Genomic DNA, 19,647 nt, shown 5'->3' on the forward strand with positions numbered 1-19,647 from the left:
GGGAAAGCAGTGTAAGATGGCCCAAGTGCTTGTGCCCCCGCACCCAGGTGGGAGACCTGGAGGAAGTTCTTGGCTTCTGGCTTCAGATCAGCCCAACTCTGACCACTGCAGCCATTTAGGGAGTAAGCCAGCAGATGGAAGATCTCTCTCTCTCTCTCTCTCTCTCTCTCTCTGTGTCCATCTCTACCTCTGCCTCTTTACAGTTCTGCCTTACAAATAAATTAATAAATCTTTAAATAATAAAAATATGAACAGGCCAGGCATATTTTTTCCAAATTCTGACCAAAAAGAGTAAAGCCTGTTAATGCCTCTTTCTATCTGATTTTAGGCTTCTTTGTATTCTGACTAAATATTATTTTTAAAATGACTACTATTTCTCAGAACCTTCTCAACTTTTCTGTTTTGGAGTCTGTAAGTACTTTGAGAAAATTAATATATATTCTCCTGGAGATTAACTCAGGAAAAAGCAAACTCAGAGTCAATAATATCTCTAAGTTTTTGTATTTCTTTCAAATAATTTCAAATATTGCGCTCTTGGAAGTTCAATATTTAACATCAACACTAAGCAAAGCATGTAAATTAAATCCATAATAGAGAGATTAACCAATTTTTTCAATGCTGTGGCAGTTCTGAAGTCACAGGGCCTTAAAACTGTCATCTTAAACCACTGTGCTATTGAAATAATTATCCAACAATCACAGCACACCATGACTCAACCCTTTCAACTATATCACAGTTCAATAATAAGCAGATTTTAAGCTCCAGGCTAAACCTAAGTATGGCAAAAACTCTTTTAAAGACAGTCTTCAGAATTTTGTGTTGTGAATAATATCATCAATCTCAAGAGGACATTAACAGAACTACCTATTATCAATACTTTCCAACTCAATTCTTTTTTCCCCTCTTCCTTACCTTTCTCTCTCCATCCCACTAATAGTGACAGAGAGTTCTTGAAAGCCTTACTAACAAAAGAAGCAATCCTGAAGTTTCCGCAAATCAGTAGGCTTCTACAGCAATGAGGCTTGAAATAGTAACAAAAAGCTTAACATTATCAGTTCTTCAGAACAAGAAATCTATAACTCTGATACATATGCTGAAGGCAGGGGTGCCCCACCACTATATCAGGAGGCAAATGCAAGCTAAATAAATAATAAACCTAAAATAAAAAGCATAAACTCACATATATTTATTCTAAAGCTTTATATACTTAATTAAAATATTCTGATTCAGAGTTAAGAACTTCTATGTAAGTATAGCATGGAAAAAATTACTTAGATCTTTGCCTAACAGATAAGCAGTACAATTACAACTGATGATTCCAAGCATTCATATAGTCAGACAGTCCTAAAAGTAATTTTCCACAATAAGACTACTATTACAGTTTACAAGAAAGCGTTTTTCTCAGTTCCTTTAAAATAAACTGTGCTAAGGGCCAAAGGATGAAGCGATATTCTAACTCTGTCATAACTGTTCAGACTTCTATATCCTAGGAGGGAATGCTTTTTACTACCTGAGTACAGAATTGAACAAGCGTGAATTTTAAGCTAACTCCATACAGTTACCATTTATATCTGTCAGTCAAAGCACCTAGAAGTTATAAAATATTTTCATAGAAAACTGTCTCTGTGTTCTGGGATAGTCTCTTAAGTCATACTCCAAAGTTCTCCAGAACAGTATTACCATTTTCCATGGTGGTTTTATACCTTTGTGCCTACAGATACGAAAACATCAAGAGGAGGGTAACCAAATTCTCATCAGACCCCTACCCAAGGTTGGTGTGCCTCCCCTACCATTTGTTTCTGATAAGAAAACATATGCAAGAAAATCAAATTCAATCATGCACACACACAGGGATATAAACAACCACACATAGTACTTTAGCTATGAAAATAAATTATTGGCTCTTAAATTAAATTCAAATAATAATAATATGCATTAATAGGTACCCTCTTCCTTTTTATTAGCTACAAAATAGAACATCTATTACTACATATATTAAGAAGAGAACAGATGGAACAGATGCAAATGCATGATTTCAGAAAGTCTCAAAAATCTTTGCAATGAAAGCAATGAGAATTTACAGCCGTCTGGCCTAAATGAAGCAAAAGCGCACATGAAGAAGGAATCAAACTCAATAAAAGGGACAGAAGTTTTTTCAAAGCCTTTGCTTCCTCACCTATCAAGTGAGGACAAATATTATGCATGCCTATACTTCATAAAGTTTATTGTGAATAAAAATTCAATAATGAAAGTAAAGAACCTTATATCGTGTCAGGTACACATTAGGCAATCATAACTACTCTCACAGCTACAGCTACTTCTAGAATCTTCAGTATTCTATACAGGGAGGTTAAAGGACCAATTAAATTTACCTCTGCATCCTCCAGAAGGGGGTTGAGTAAACTAAAGCTTCCAAAAGAAGCAAGTACTGTCATCTGTTTTTGTTTGGCATGCAAAAAAGGATGATTTTTACATTTTCATGAAGTTGGAAAAAAGTCGAAAGAATCATATTTTGTTTCATATGAAAAATCACAGAAATTCGAATTCCTGTCCACAAAGATCATTCATTTATGAATGGTTTTTTTGCACTTCAATGGCAAACTTGAGTAGCTGCAACAGAGCTCATGTGGTACCCAATGCCCAAAACATTTACTATCTGCCCCTTTGCAGAAAAAGTTTGCCAGTCCTTGCTAGAATCTAGACTATAGCAACTATTCAGAAACTAAAGGTTAATAAATGAATATTTGCTTTTCTTAAGCCATGGTTAACCTGACAGATTTTTAGATAGTTTTTCAAAAGTAATTGTCAAATTTGTAAACATTAAAATCTCCATTTCTTTTCCTTCCTACACTCTCATACTACTACATTTTCTCTTATTAGACAAGTTACAAACCAACACACCTTAAAAACTACTTTTAAGTTCAAATATCACTATTAAAAAATATTCAAGGGCCGGCACTGTGGAGTGGGGTAAAGCCGCTGCCTGTAGCACCAGCAACCCATATGGGTACAAGTTCAAGCTCCAGTTACTATACTTCCCATCTAGCTCCCTGCTAATGTGCAAGGGAAAGCAACAGAAAATGGCTCATGTCCTTGGACCCCTGCATCCACGTGGGAGATGCAGATGAAGCTCCTGGCTCAGGGCTTCAGCCTGGCCCAGTCCTGTCCATTTGAGGAGTAAAACAGCAGATGGAAGACCTTTCTCTCTCTCTTTGCCTCTGCCTCTCCTTCTTTGTAACTCTTTCAAATAAAGAAATAAATCTTAAAAAAAAACACACAGAAAATATATTTAATAATAAAAAAGAATGTGGGGGCCGGCACTGTGGCATAGCAGGTAAAGCCACTGCCTACAATGCCAGCATCCCATGTGGGCGCTGGTTCAAGTCCCCGCTACTCCACTTCCAATCCAGCTCTCTGCTATGGCCTGCGAGAGCAGTGGAATATGGCTCAAGTCCTTGGGAGACCCATGTGGGAGACCCAGAAGAAGCTCCTGGCTTCGGATTGGTGCAGCTCCAACCATTACGGCCATATGGAGAGTGAACCAGAGGATGGAAGACCTCTCTCTCTCTCTCTCTCTCTCTCTCTCTCTCTCTGCCTTCTCTCTCTGTATAACTCCGACTTTGAAGTAAATAAATAAATCTTTAAAAAAAAAAAAAAGAATGTGAAAAAATAAAATCATTACTACAAACATGTATTTACTTGAACAAGTACAAAATAAAAACTGGAATCAATGGTAAAATTCAACATCAAAAGGAATAGCAAACTAAGTTATATCTGATGTACTCATCCACCAAGCTAACTTTTCTTTGAAAGACTGACATAAATTAAGCTTTGGAAATTACTACATGAGGAAAATACAGTTATATTACAAGAAAGAACTGAAAGAAAATGGAGTACATGCTTAAACTACATATTACTAGATAAGAGAGAAATCACAGTAATAGAAATCATAACGAGTAGAATAAACACAGTTGAAGGCACTGATGGGAAATGCAAAGCAAAGGAAAAAAGTATGCTAACAATATGATTAGAGGGAAAAGATAAACTGTGAAATTATTCTTCTCCTCGCCTTCCTTCCCCAAAAGGTCATTTGATTTTGAAAAAAAAACATTCTACAGAAAATATTCCATGATTTCATTACGTATTTATGAAGACTCTGTTGCACAGGTAAATGATGCCTGCAAGATTAGAGGAGCAAAAGAAACAGAAATTGTATTTGGAGAACATACACATCCTGATAGTTTAGATAAACCTGCAAAAAGATTAAATTACAAAGCAAGATAAAAGCAAGGCACATAAAAACTCAGCAGAGAGAAAGGGAGGTGGTAGAATTCATGTTTCTACTTGGGAAGAACTGTAGCTTCAAGCTTGAAGACAGATAAATGTAAAGTTTGAAATACCAGGAGATAAAGATAGAAAAGGAGTTAAATGGGTACGAGTGAAAATAAAGTAGCATTAATGAATTTACAATTTGGCAAGTAGCAAAAATCATAAATGCATCCTACCTAGAATAATTATGCTATTTTCAATAGTAATCCAGCATCAGAGATAACAAGGAGTTGGAAAGACTGAAATATAGAAACTGTCAGAGCTGATGGAACAAAAAGTCAAATGGTTAAAGCTTGCCAGTATATCACTAAGGGTGAGAATGAAATTACTGACAATAAAGTCCCATCTGTAGAAAGGAGAATGGGGGCTGGCACTGTGGCACAGCAGGTTAACCCACCACCTGTGATACTGGCATCCCATATAAACACTGGTTCCAGTCCCAGTTACTCCACTTCTGGATCCAGTCCCCTTCTAATGCACCTGAGAAAGCGGCAGAAAATGGCTCAAGTACTTGGGCCCCTGTCACTCACATGGGACACCTGGATAGAGTTCCTTGCTCCTGGCTTCAGCCTGGCCTAGCCCCAGCTGTTGCAGTCATTTGGGGAGTAGCCAGCAGAAGGAAGTTTTTTCTCTTTCTTTCTCTCTCTCTCTTTCTCTCACCCCCACTACTCCCCGAATGTCTTTCAAGTAAACAAATAAATTAAAAACAAAGAGAGAGGGAGAAAAGGGAGAAGCCAGGAAGGAACTGTCAAATTAGAAAAACAGGCAAAAACTGAGACTAATTACACTCAAAAATAAATATGTGCATTTAAGAGGCAAATAATTTAGAGGAATATATCAATGGCACATGCTTTATGGTTGGGTAATAATGGTTTAAAGACAATGGCAGAATTAAAAGATGAAATCTAAATACATTTTCTATTCTTAAAACATGGAAAAAGAACTCTCCCAACAAATTACCAACATATTAAGACCATGACAGAGGACAAAATCCATATTAAACCTGGAGTTTTACCCAGCTGAGGTCAAGTCGTTATTTCAAGATTCCAAAAAGAAATACTCAAAGGATTCAGAAATTAACAATATCTAAAATGTTTCTCAAATATCCACACTGAAATTTATATAAGATAGACATGATTTTCTACCTTCAGTAGGCCACTCTTACAAAGGTACCAGCATTAAACAGAAATGGCTGGTAACAGAATATAGGATTTCCAGTTCAATCAGATTTGGATGACTCATAATTCGAATAGATTGGTTGTATCATATCAAAGTAGAAATGGCATGAATTGACAAGGAAATTGCTTCATTATGTAGTACTACCCTACATTAAATTGAGATTTTGCTTGTGAAACTATTTTCTAACCAGATTATAGCTTAGGAAATAAAACAGCTCAGCTTCATTTATCTCCACATAGTTTTAACTAGTCACATGCCTTTTGGAAAAGCCTCTTGGTAAAATTTGAGTACTTACTAATATCATCTTCATGATAAATGACAGAGTGAAATGGCAGAGTTCGGTCTTTAATATATCTCTCTGCAGGCTCAATATAAAATGTGCCACCACGAGTCTGGATGAATCCTTCAAATCTTCCATCAATAACAGACCCATGACTAAAACTTCCTTCTTCACCTATTAATAAAAGAAATAAATTCTTGAACATTTAATTTGTACAAGAATGTTAAATCCATTTTCTTTTAAAAGTCATTCTTATGTATTCTTTAAAAATATCCTGAATACAAAATTTACTGGGGAAAATAATTTTCACATAAAATATATCAGACTAAATTTGAAATGTGGATAGCAAATAGTATGTAATTACAACAAATATAATTATTAATCACAACAATAAAAATTGTCTTATTGACAATCATATTCCTAGCACTTAGTACTGTGCCTACCAAGTATACAGTAGTCACCCAATGAATAAATGTTAAATTACTTAAACTCAGAAAAAGGCAAGCAGACCCTAACTCTGCCTTTCAAATAAATAACTCTTTAAAAATTAATAAATCCAAGTGTCTTTTGAAAATACTTCCTTAATTACCATAAGAATAAAGCTTCTTTCCCCTCAGATATACCATACATAAGTCTTTGGCTTCCTTGCCACCATAAGGTTTTATGAATTTTAAAATAGGAAACTGTCAAATATTTCATAAGCAATTTGAACAAAAGTGTACCATTTTAAGATACAGGCCCAAGTTTTGTAATATTGTCCCATCAATTATACCTCTGTAGCAAAAAAAAAAATACAAAGGGAGGGAGTTCTTTTTATTCTTATTGTAATCACAAAGAAAATAGTAGCATCAAAATCAAATGATATATAGAGAAAAGAATTAGGGAGAGGAGGTTTTAAAAGGTCAATTACCTGTTAAAAGTCTCTCATTAAAATAAAAATTAAGCTTTCCATAATTTCTAAGTTGTAGATTAACATTAATTAATTAGTTGGCTCCAAATTAACCATGAAGCAAAGCTAAAAGTCCAAGACATTGATACTGAAACATTTTTATTTGCAAATTCATCTACAGTTGTCTTGATCATCACCTAGCAAAAAGGGCAAAGACTACTAAGTTATTTGCCCAGCAAGATAAGTAAACAAGAATATATAAAATAAAATACTGTGTCTGACATTAACAACACTTTTCTTTGGTTATGAAGTTTAAGAGTGGGAACAGCTTTTCATTTAATAACTAGATTTAATCTCCAAATGAAAAATGCCTCATTTATCTTGCATAATTAAAAAATAAGGACCATTTCTTTAAGTATTTAATTTTTCATAATGTTACGATGTTCAGTGGGAATCTCTCTGAAATATAAAAATGAAATTTCAAACATTTTGATTTTGCCTTGATAACTGATTAATACTTGAGTATTAATTTGCAAAGTTGTAACACAATGGCACATTTTCCCTCTCGATACCCCCAGAAGATGTTAATTTTATTTCAGTTTTTTTACAAATTTTCTAATTGTTTCTGTTCTCCCCACACCACTGGCAGGTGTAAATTTCTAATGCAAAAGTGTGCCACACATACCCCTCAGTTTCTTTTTCATACAGTATAGAGATTTGTTAGAATTGTGAACCAAAGCAAGAAAGATTCTAGGGAAGGAAGCCCTGAGAAGATTTTTCTATGAATGACTTTTGTCACATTATTTTTGTCTCTTAAAATTACCTTTACAGTTTCCATTTAGAGTCTTCCTGATTTCTCATGAAACATAGGAAAGTTACTGCTCATTTCTTGCAGAAAATTGTAGAAGCTGTTAAAATTTTTTAAAACTCTACCATTTGAAGACACTGAGAGAAGCCAGATTGTGTAATTCACTATTAAATATACATGTAAAGAAAGGTCTAAAGATTACTTCATTTTTCAAAGACCATTACCCTTCAGGATTCATTCAGTCTCCTCAGGATTTATACCATTTTTTTCCAAAATATTTGCTTGTACTTCAAAATATTTATTTCCTTACGCAGGAAAAAAAAATCAAAGAGTTCAGCAAAGGTTCAACTTACCATAAATATGTCCAGTGTAAATATGAGAGGTATCATAATCAAGTACTTTATTTGATGTTTCTAGTTTAAAGTCATCACTGAAAAGGGAGGTGTCTCTCTTCATGCGCAGGTTGAAATGTCTATAAAACAGGATGGGAGGGAGAAGAAAATTAAAATTAAACGGATCCAAAATTTTAAACAATTCTTTTTATTTAATATGTACTGTGATACTCAATTTGTCTATTCGGGAAACATACTGAAGATGACTTTCTTATAAAAATTCAACTCTAAAACCCAATCTAATACGTATGGTATGACTCAATTTTATGTAATTTAGATTATATTTAAAAAACAAATGCCTGCCGGCGCCGCGGCTCAGTAGGCTAATCCTCCACCTTGCGCCGCTGGCACACCAGGTTCTAGTCCCGGTCGGGGCACCGATCCTGTCCCGGTTGCCCCTCTTCCAGGCCAGCTCTCTGCTGTGGCCAGGGAGTGCAGTGGAGGATGGCCCAAGTTCTTGGGCCCTGCACCCCATGGGAGACCAGGAGAAGCACCTGGCTCCTGCCATCAGAACAGCGCGGTGCGCCGGCTGCAGCACGCCTACCGTGGCAGCCATTGGAGGGTGAACCAATGGAAAAAAGGAAGACCTTTCTCTCTGTCTCCCTCTACTGTCCACTCTGCCTGTCAAAAATTTAAAAACAAACAAACAAACAAACAAACAAAAAAACAAACAAATGCCTACTGTCTGATTCCTACAGTAAAAAGAATTTGGAGATAATGACAAGCTTCCTGACCTATTTACTATTATTCATCTCTATCTGTCTTTCCTCTAGCAATTGTGCAGCTTTGCTATTTTCCTGTACTTCCCAACTCATGATAATACACAGTGGGGTGGGCAATTGCTATAGCAGTTAAGATACTTCTTAGGACATCTGATGGCATATCACAGTGCCTGAGTTCCAATTTCAATTCCACTTCTGATTCCAGCTTCCTGCTAATGGGTACCCTAAGAGGCAGCAGATAAGGGCGCAAGTACTTGACCCAGACTGAGTTGTGGGGTTCCAGCTTCAGCACATCCCCAGATCTGGCTGTTGTGGGCATTTAGGGAGTGAACCAGCAAATGAAAGATATCTCTCTCTAAACCAATCTTTCTCTCATTCTCTTCCTTTCAAATAAATAAAACTTTTTAAAGAAGACAACACACAGGAAAGAGGCATGAATATTAAATTTTTAACATGCAGGTAAGTGTGCATGTTCTTTCTTTTATGCACACGCACATACACAGACACTCACAGACACACGAAACCTTTGAACTGCTTTATTTTTCCTTGGGGCTTCCAGTTTTTGCATATTATACTAGTTTCCTCAATTTAATCTGGGAGTCCCAAAACATCATGCTATTAGCTCAAATCATAATCATTTTAACTGTCCTTTATAAGAGAGAGAGAAAAATTGAAACATTCAAGGGAAATTAAATAAAGATTAATAGCAAAAGTCATCATTAATCTTTAAGATACGACAATAATCTAGGGTTGGAATCAATTCTTAAGCCTAATATTTACTAGCTCAGGACTCCTGTCTGTGAAATGAAGACAATACATTCTAATTATCTTATAAAAGGAGTAAGATTATAATGACATTAATTAGCACAGTACCTGGCACACTGGGGATGTACATCACTACAAAAAAAAGGTAAAGAAAGAACATTTCCCAGTAAAAGTACAAAAGAAATCCACTGCAAAAAAAAATTAGGAATATTTATGGGAAAATGGCAGGGCAAAGTCGTTACTTATCAATAGTCACCTTGAATGTAAATGGCCTCAACTCTCCAGTTAAAAGACACAGACTGGCTGAATGGATGAAAAAGAAAATCCATCAATTTGCAGCCTACAAGAAATGCATCTCAACAACAAAAATGCACACAGACTGAAAGTGAAAAGATGGAAAAAGATATTCTATGTTAACAGAAACCAAAAAAGAGCTGGTGTAGCCAACCTAATATCAGACAAAATAGATTTTAACACAAAAACTGTTAAAAGAGAGAAAGAACAACACTATATAATGATTAAGAGATGAGTTCAACAGGAAGATATGACTATCATAAGTGTATATGCACCTAATTACAGGGCAACTGGCTATTTAAAAGAAATGTTAAGGTATCTAAAGGGAAACATAACTTCATATACAATAGTAATGGGGGATTTCAATACCCTACTTTCAGCAATGGACAGATCAACCAGACAGAAAATCAGCAAGGAAACAGCAGAGTCAGTCAACACTATAGACCAAATGGACCTAACAGATATTTACAGAACTTTTCATCCTACAGTTGCAGAATACACGTTCTTCTCACCTGAGCATGGAACCTTATCTAGGATTCACCACATGCTAGGCCAAAAAACAAATCTCAGCAAATTCAAAAAAACTGAAATCATAGCATGCATTTTCTCAGACCATAATGCAATGAAGCTGAAAATCAGCAACTCAGGAATCTCTAGGGAGACTGAACAACATGCTTCTGAATGAACAGTGGGTCACAGAAGAAATCAAAAAATTTCTGGAAACAAATGAAGACGACAACACAACATATCAAAAGTTACAGGATACAGTAAAAGCAGTGTTAAGGACACCAAATAAATGAGCTATCAATGCATCTCAAGGATCTAGAAAAACTACAGCAAACCAAACCCAAAACTAGTAGGACAAAAGAAATAATTAAAGTTAGATAAGAAATCAATAAAATTCAAACCAAAAAAAAAAAAAACACAAAAGATCAGCAAAATGAAGAGCTGGTTTTTTTTAAAAAAAAAAAAATAAGCAAAATTGACACACCACTGGCATTGCTAACCAAAAAAAAAGGAAAGACCCAAATCAATAAAATAAGAGATGAAAAAGAAAATCTAACAACAGACACCATAGAAACAAAAAAGAAACATGAAAAATTACTACAAAGAGCTGGATGCCAACTAACTGGGAAGCCTGTTAGAAATGGATAGATTCCTGGACGCATACAACCCCCTAAATTGACCCATGAAGACACAGAAAATCTAAACAGATCCATTGCCAAGAATAAACTGAATCCGTAATAAAGGCCCTCCCAACAAAGAAAAGCCCAGGATCAGATGGCTTCACTGCTGAATGTAGTCTATCAGACATTTAAAGAATAACTTACTCCAATTCTTCTCAAGTTATTCAAAACAATTGAAAGGGAAGGAATCCTCCCAAATCCTTTATATGAAGCCAGTACCTCCTTAATTCCTAAACCTAAAAAAGTTACAATAGAGAAAGAACTAAAGACCAATTTCCCTTATGAACATAGATGCAAAAAACCTCAACAAAATTCTGACCAATCGAATCTAACAACACATCAGAAAAATCATTCATCTGGACCAAGTGGGATTTATTCCTGGTATGCAAGGATGGTTCAACATGCACAAATCAATCAATATGATACATCACATTAACAAACTGAAGAACAAAAAACATGATTATCTCAATAGATGCAGAGAAAGCATTTGATAAAATACAACAGCATTTCATGACGAAAACTATAAGCAAACTGGGTATAGAAGGAAAATTTCTCAAAACAATCAAGGCAGTTTGACAAACCCACAGCCAGAATCCTACTGAATGGGGAAAAGTTGGAAGCATTCCCACTGAGATCTGAAATCAGGCAAGGATGGTTTTACCATTGCTATTCGGTATAGTCCTGGAAGTTTTAGCCAGAGCCATTAGACAAGAAAAAGAAATCAAAGGGATTCCAGTTGGGAGTGAGGAGTCAAACTATCCCTTTTTGCAGGTGATAAGATTCTATATATAGGGGATCCAAAAGACTCAACCAAGAGCCTACTGGAACTCATATAAGAGTTTGGTAAAGCAGCAGGATATAAAGTCAATACACAAAAATCAACAGCCTTTGTATACACAGACAATGCCAGGGCTGAAAAAGAACTTCTAAGATCAATCCCATTCACAATAGCTACAAGAAAAAAAATCAAATAACTTGGAATTTAACCAAGAATGTCAAAGATCTCTATGATGAGAATTACAAAACATTAAAGAAATAGAAGAGATAACAAAATATTGGAAAAACCTTTCATGTCATGGAATTGGAGGAATCAATATCATCAAAATGTCCATTTTCTGAAAGCAATTTAAGATTCAATGCAATACCAATCAAAGTACCAAAGACATTCTTCTCGGATCTAGAAAAAACGATGTTGAAATTCATATCGAAATACAGAAGACCTCGAATAGCTAAAGCAATATTATACAACAAAAACAAAGCTGGAAGCATCACAATACCAGATTTCAAGACATACTACAAGGTAATTATAATCAAAACAGCCTAGTACTGTTACAAAAACAGATGACCAATGGAACAGAATAAACACCAGAAATCAATTCAGGCATCTACAACCAATTAATATTTGACCAAGAAACTAAAACCAATCCCTGGAGCCAGGACAGCCTCTTCAACAAATGGTGCTGAGTAAACTGGATTTCCACATGCAGGAGTATGAAACAGGACCCCTACCTTACACCTTACACGAAAATCCATTCAAAATGTATTAAAGACCCAAATCTACGACCTGATATCATCAAATGATTAGCAAACAGAGGGGAAGCCCTACAAGACACTGGCACAGGCAAAGAGTACTAGGAAAAGATCCCAGAAGCACAGGTAATCAAAGTCAATATCAACAGAAGGGATTACGTCACACTGAGAACCTTCTGTACTGCAAAAGAAGCACTCTTGAAAGTGAAGAGGCAACCAACAGAATGGGAGAGATTATTTGCAAACAATGCAACTGATCAAGGATTAATAACCAGAATATATAAAGAGATCAAGAAACTCCACAACAACAAAACAAACAGCCCAGTTAAGAAATGAGCCAAAGACTTAAACAGACATTTTTCAAAAGAAGAAATTCAAATGGCCAACCAATACATGAAAAGATGCTCAGGATCACTAGCCCTCAGGGAAATGTAAATCAAAACCACAATGAGGTTCCACCTCACTCTAGTTAGAAAGGCTTTCATGCAGAAATCAACAACAAAGGATGTGGGGGGAAAAAGGTACCCTAATTCACTGTTGGTGGGAATGTAAACTGTTAATACCACTATGGAAATCAGTTTGCAGATACCTCAGAAATCTGAATATAGATCTACCATCCTATTCACAATGAGTCAGTTTCAGTAACACCCAAGTTCATGCTAATGAAGTGACTTAGGGAGAAGACTACAGAAAGCCTCAGGATAAAGCTGGGCACCAGAAAGTCCAAATGATTAATGTGGATGGAATGGGAGAGGGAGCGGGAGTTGGGAGGGTTGCGGGCGGGAGGGAAGTTATGGGGGGGGGGGGTGAGCCATTGTAATCCATAAGCTGTACTTTGGAAATTTATATTTACTAAATAAAAGTTAAAAAAAACGACAACAACAAAAAGAATAGAATATTAGCCCTACAGAAAAGGGGCAGATACAAGGAGAGATACAGGAGATAAAACTTGATAACAACTCTAAAACAATGAGATTTTATGAGCTTCTACAGTTGGTAAATACATGGAGGTGCTGGGGTCAGCACTGTGGCGCAGTGGGTAAAGCCACCACCTGCAGTCCGGCATCCCATATGGGTGCCGGTTAGAGTCCCAGCTGCTCCTCTTCCAATCCAGTTCTCAGCTATGACCTAGGAAAGCAGTAGAAGATGGCCCAAGTCCCTGGGTCCCTGGACCCACGTGGGAAACCCAGAGGAAGCTCCAGGCTCCTTGTTTCAGATTGGTCCAGCTCTTGCCGTTGCAGACATCTGGGGGGTGAACCAGCGGATGGAAGACTTTTCTCTATTTTTGCCTCTCTGTAACTCTGCCTTTCAAATAAATAAATCTTTAAAAAATAATAATAATATACAGAGGTGCTGAGAGGGTGGTGAGCCCAGGGAGGGCATGGAAGATCTATGCCCTACCCCACATACCTTGTTCTATGCATCTCTTCCAGTAGGTTGTTCCTAAGCTGCAAAATTTATAATAAACTGGCTAGACTAAGTAAACTATTTTCCTGAGTTCTGTGAGTCACTGCAGCAAATTATCTAACCTTAGGAGGTAGTCATGGGACTCCCCAGTTTATAATGTGTTGGTCAGAAGTATGGGTGGCTGCAGACTTGTGACTGATGTCTGAACTGGGAGATGATTTGTGGGGCTGTGCTCTGAAGCTATGAAGTCTACACTAACTCCAGATAGTTAAACAGAACTGTTAGCAGCTAGTTAGTATCTAGAGAATCAAAGGATTAGTTTTTACTGCTGGAAAACACTCCAGAAAGATAATACATTTCAATACTGTTTATAATAATAAATGATTAGGAACAACTGAACTAGCTAAGTAAATTATGGTAGATCGAGCGTACACTCCAAAGCTAATGAAAGAACATTTACTTATAATGAAATCAAAGATCTTAAGTCAGGCAGGCATATGGCATAGCAGTTAAGGAGCCACTTAGAATACTCTGCATGCCATATCAGAGCGTCTGAGTTCCAACTCCAGCTCCAGCTCCAGATTCTTGCTGATGCATAGCCTTGGTGGCAGTAGGCCAAGTACTTCGATCCCTACCACCCACATGGAAGACCAGAACTGAGTTCTGGGCTCCAGGCATTGATCTGGCCCAATCACAGCTGTTGCGAACACCTGGGGAGTGAACCAATGAAAAAGAGCTCTATCTCTCAAATAAAGAAATTTTTAAAGACACTTTTGCTGCCAACCATGGTGGAGAAGCCATCTTATCATCCTAAAAATCCACTTTTTCAATTACTTGTATGAAACTACTGGTTTCAGACAGTAACAGGCAATAAGCAGGGAAGGATGAAGGATTGTGGTCTCTAAAACAAGAGAAACTGAACAAGGTGAACCCTATGATTGCTCCAGCTTCCTACCTGCAGGAACTTTCTAGACTAGAACTTAAGAAGGAAGAAACCCAAGAACAGCACAGCCATCTCACTGAGTTGCAGAGACAGAGGAGGTCTCTAGATTTTGTGGGCAACAAATCAGAAAAGACAACGCAACAATGAGAAGCTGCTTCAGAAATCTATACTGGAATTTACCTTTTTTTTTTTTTTTGTGGTTGAATACCAAGACAGATGTATAAAGGTAAGCCAAAGAACAACTGTCCAGGACCTGTCAGTTGACCACATGCTCCATCTTGCAAAGAATAGAGAAACATTCAATTCCAATCAAGGGGCTGGCGCTGTGGCATAGCGGGTAAAGCCGACACCTGCAATGCCAGCATCCTATATGGTCGCTGGTTCGAGAACAGGCTGCTTCACTTCTGGTCCTGCTCTCTGCTATGGCCTGGGAAAGCAGCAGAAAATGGCCCAAGTCTTTGGGCTCCTGCAACCACATGGGAAACTCAGAAGAAGATCCTGAATCCTGACTTCAGATTGGCGCAGCTACGGTCCTTGCAACCATTTGGGAAGTGAACCAGTGGATGGAAGACTTTCTCTTTCTCCCTCTACACCCTCTCTGTAAATCTGCCTTTCAAATAAATAAATAAATCTTTTTTTTTTTTTTAAGTTCCAATCAAGCACAGAAGTAGACTTTATCTGACATTTAACAGAGAACCCAGAGAGGCCATTCCTTAGCAGCACAGACAAACCCGTCCTAGAATAAACACTTCTTTAGACAAAACTTAAAAACAAGTCTCAAAGGGTGAGTGTTGTGGCACAGGTTAGGCAGTCATTTAGGGCACCCACCATCTCATATCAGAGAACCAAGTTTAAGTTCTGGCTTCTCTACTAAAGTTTAGCTTCCTATTAATGTGCCTGGAAGGCAGTAGATATGACCCAGCTACCTCTGTTCCTGCCACTCATGGGGAAGACCCAGATGGAGTTCCTCACTTCTGGCTTCAACTTGCTCTCAAAAGGGCCTAACAGATATAAAAGTTAAATATCTGGTGGAAAAAAAATAGCAAAAATCTCCAACTTTTCAGCCGGCGCCGGGGCTCAATAGGCTAATCCTCCGCCTTGCGGCGCCGGCACACCGGGTTCTAGTCCCGGTCGGGGCACCGGATTCTGTGCCGGTTGCCCCTCTTCCAGGCCAGCTCTCTGCTATGGCCAGGGAGTGCAGTGGAGGAGGGCCCAAGTGCTTGGGCCCTGCACCCGCATGGGAGACCAGGATAAGCCCAAGCCCCTGGCTCCTGCCATCGGATCAGCGCGGTGCGCCGGCCGCAGGTGAACCAACGGCAAAAGGAAGACCTTTCTCTCTGTCTCTCTCTCTCACTGTCCACTCTGCCTGTCAAAAAAAAAAAAAAAAAATCTCCAACTTTTTAAAAAATCCAAATAGTTAATAAACCATGATACATTCATACCATGCAGAAGAACTCAGTAATAAAAAGGAACAAACTAATCTCCATGAACCTCAAGAAAATAATGTTGAGTTGAAAAAGCCAGTCTCTAAATTTATACTGAAATGCAAATGATATAGAATAACAATTCAAAGGGCCGGTGCTGTGGCACAGTGGGTTAACGTCCTGGCCTGAAGCGCCGGCATCCCATATGGGTACCAGTTCGAGTCTCAGCTGCTCCACTTCCGATCCAGCTCTCTGCTATGGCCTGGGAAAGCATAGAAGATGGCCCAAGTGCTTGAGCCCCTGCACCTGTGTGGGAGACCCAGAAGAAGCTCTTGGCTCCTGGCTTCAGATTGGCGCAGCTCCATCTGTTGTGGCCAACTGGGGAGCGAACCAGCCGATGGAAGACCTCTCTCTCTGCCTCTCCTCTCTCTGTAACTCTGACTTGAAAATAAATAAGTTAAAAAAAAAAAAAATACTAAGCCTTGGGGATGGATCCTGACTTCAGCTTGGCCCAGCCCTGGCTGTTAGGGGCATTTGTGGAATAAACCAAGAGATAAGAGATCTCTCTGTCTCTCTTTCTCAGTCTGTTTTTCTTAAAATAAATAAATAACAATTCAAGAAACAAGAAAGCTAGAAGATCTGTATCTGATTTTAAGACTTATTATTTCAGTTATCAATGTTGTGCCCTGTTGCACTCATCCTTCAGCAAAATCTGTGCCAGTTTTGGTTGGTAACTCCCTGTTGACCACTGTTGGCTTACTAACTGTAGACCAGCACTGACCCAACGGAAAAGTCCTCTGATGAGCTGCTATGCCCTTACCAATAATGTGTCAATCCAAACTTTGAAGAAAGGGCCCCCAAGTTATAGAGATTTATATTTTTCAAAGCATATATATAAAGTGTTTCTTAACCTTACAGTAATAGTGCAAAGAGGCATGATGAACATTTTTATCAAAGGGTCTGACTCAAGATCTTAAGACTAGAGTTAGGACTGAGATTCCAGTATCTGGTTGCTGCATATAAATGCCTGTCAAGCATATGATGAACAAAGTCAAGCGAATACAGTATTCTGAGTATTGTAATCTTAATGTATTATTATCAGTCTACCCCAAGTCATCTTTTAAAATCAAGTAAGATATACAATGGAAATATTACCTCACTTGACAGTTACTGGTAATTTGTGCTTTGCAACAATATCTTATTTTCCTTTATTTCTTTAATAAATTCTCTTTATTAATGCTTGAGTCACTTCCAAGTCTATGGTTAAATTCTGTCCTTTATGCCAATGCTTCTTTCAGCAAAGTTAATTCTTTTTATTATTATATATTAAACTTTCATCAAGGATAAACTTTAGATTTCTTTGAAGAAAGCAAGCTGTCCTATATAAAAAAATTATTTGCACTAAGAATGTTTTCCTACTCTTACATTTAACTACTGCACTGATTTATTATTATTATTATTTATTCAAAAGGCAGAGTTACAAAGGAGGAGAGACAGAGACAAAGAGAGTGGGAGGGATAGAGAAAGAGAAAGAGACAGATCTTCCATCTGCTGGTACACTCCCCAAATGGCCACAATAGGCAAGGCTGGGTGAGCCTGAAGTCAGGAACCCAGAGCTTGTTCCAGGTCTCCCACATGGGTTCAGGGGGCCCAAGCACTTGAGCCATCTCCTGCTGCTTTCCCAGGTGCATTAGCAGGGAACTGGATCAGAAGTGGAGCAGCCAGGTCTCGAACAGGCACCCATATGGGTATTTAACTTGCTACACCACAACACAAGCCCCCACTGCATTGATTTTATAGGTCAATGGCTCTCACCTTGATTACAGCCATTCCATTATAATTCTTTTTTGATTTTCCTCAGTGACATTATGGTAAAGTTATAAGAATGGATTGAAGTTACAGGGGGTGCAATATTGGTTAACAAACTATACTTTGGAAAAATACACCAAAGAGACACTGATTCCCAGTCTCAGCACTCTGAATATGCAGTTGTACCAATTAATTATAGTTGGGTCTCCTTCATCAGGCCCGAGAAAAGCATTCTACAACCAACAGCAGAGGCACTAGAACCATCTCTGCTGTGGAGTAACATGGTAAATTATGTTAGGGTAAGATTCCCTAAGTTTTCTGGAAGGTCATGTATCTTCTACATCCTCCTATAAAGACGAACCTCTCTTCTCAGAACAGTTAAAATATAAAGTTGTCTTTTCGTATAAAATTACTATATTAATTAAAAATAGTATAGCTCTGATTCTCAGAGGAAAACAGCAACAGAAAAAGGGACATCCCCTGAAGTGAAGCCAAAATAAGTCAAACAGCCTCAACTACTTAAGTACCTTGGCTATACAGACAGGAAGCCTGATGACAAATATCAAATTTACAGAAAAGTTACCTAGTTTACTTCTACTACTATATTTAGGGAGGATAAAGTCTTTTTTTCAAGTTATCTTACAGAAACTCAGTATTTAAAAACGGAGGGAGGAGGATAAACTAGAAAAACAAGCCTGAGGAGGAGAAAAGGGCAGAGGCAGGCCAATGCAACCTACACTGGGCAGTACCAGCGGCAACCTCCACAGAAATTGTAGCAACCACCCACACTTCCAGGCTTAACTGATAGCCCTGTGGTAAATAAACTTTGCTTCAAGTAGGCAAAAATACATAAGCAAGAACCCACAAAAGTTCCCAAGGAAGACAAAAGTGAAACTAACACATGTACCACAATTAGTAACTTCACCCTGTGTAAGAAAGACAAATAGAACAACACTGAGTTTCTCATATAAAGGAGAGCTAATGGGAAGAAACTGCCATGATAGCATGATTACAAATTTTATACACATGATTATAAAGAAGTAAATTTATCTACTGAAGAGGTAAAAAATGGTTTCTGTAAATATTTCTCAACTTCATGCAACTATGCAATAAAATATTTGGCAAGTAAAATACTGTACATAAGACACTGAAAAAAATGACAATTTGAGACTAGAGGAAGATTTCAATTATTCAGGTATATAACGTAGATGAAATATCTAAAATCATAAAGATCACCTAAATTTACTAATTTCACAAATGAAAGGAGGCTGATGTTACCAAAATCACACAAATAAAATCAGACTTTGAAAATAAACCGAGGTCTTCAATTTAGCCAAACACCATTGGTTCCACCACATCAAACTACAGCTCCATCTTACGATATACAGGTTGATTACCCCTTAGCCAAAATGTGTGGGACTAGAATTGTCTTGTATTTCTGAAATTTTAATATTTTAGAATATCCCATGGCCTTTACCAGCTGCATAATCCTAGTCTGAAAATCTGAAATGCTCTAAAGCATCTTGAACTTCAGATCAGGAAAGTTCAAACCATTGAGGTGACCTCCAGAATGTCAAAATACAAGACATCTTCCTGTTAAAAGAGAAAATAAAGTTCGGGGGGCCAGCATTGTAGTATGGTGGATAAAGCTGTTGCCTGTGACATGGGCATCTCAAATGTTGGAGACCC

The 19,647-nt window shown here is 37.6% G+C and overlaps 1 protein-coding gene across 1 annotated transcript in view; it reads right to left on the bottom strand.

Annotated features, from left to right (window-relative positions):
- ADAM10 (ADAM metallopeptidase domain 10) overlaps positions 1–19,647 on the bottom strand; it is a 147,501-nt gene that overhangs the window by 86,425 nt on the left and 41,429 nt on the right. Inside the window, exons 3-4 of the mRNA XM_062206009.1 lie at positions 7,839–7,957; positions 5,804–5,962 (exon numbers count right to left, since the gene is read on the bottom strand). Coding sequence (XP_062061993.1) covers positions 5,804–5,962; positions 7,839–7,957 — 278 coding nt within the window. The remainder of the gene's footprint in view (positions 1–5,803; positions 5,963–7,838; positions 7,958–19,647) is intronic.

This window comes from Lepus europaeus, chromosome 11, assembly GCF_033115175.1.
Source record: "Lepus europaeus isolate LE1 chromosome 11, mLepTim1.pri, whole genome shotgun sequence".
In the NCBI taxonomy this organism is placed as follows: Eukaryota; Metazoa; Chordata; class Mammalia; order Lagomorpha; family Leporidae; genus Lepus; species Lepus europaeus.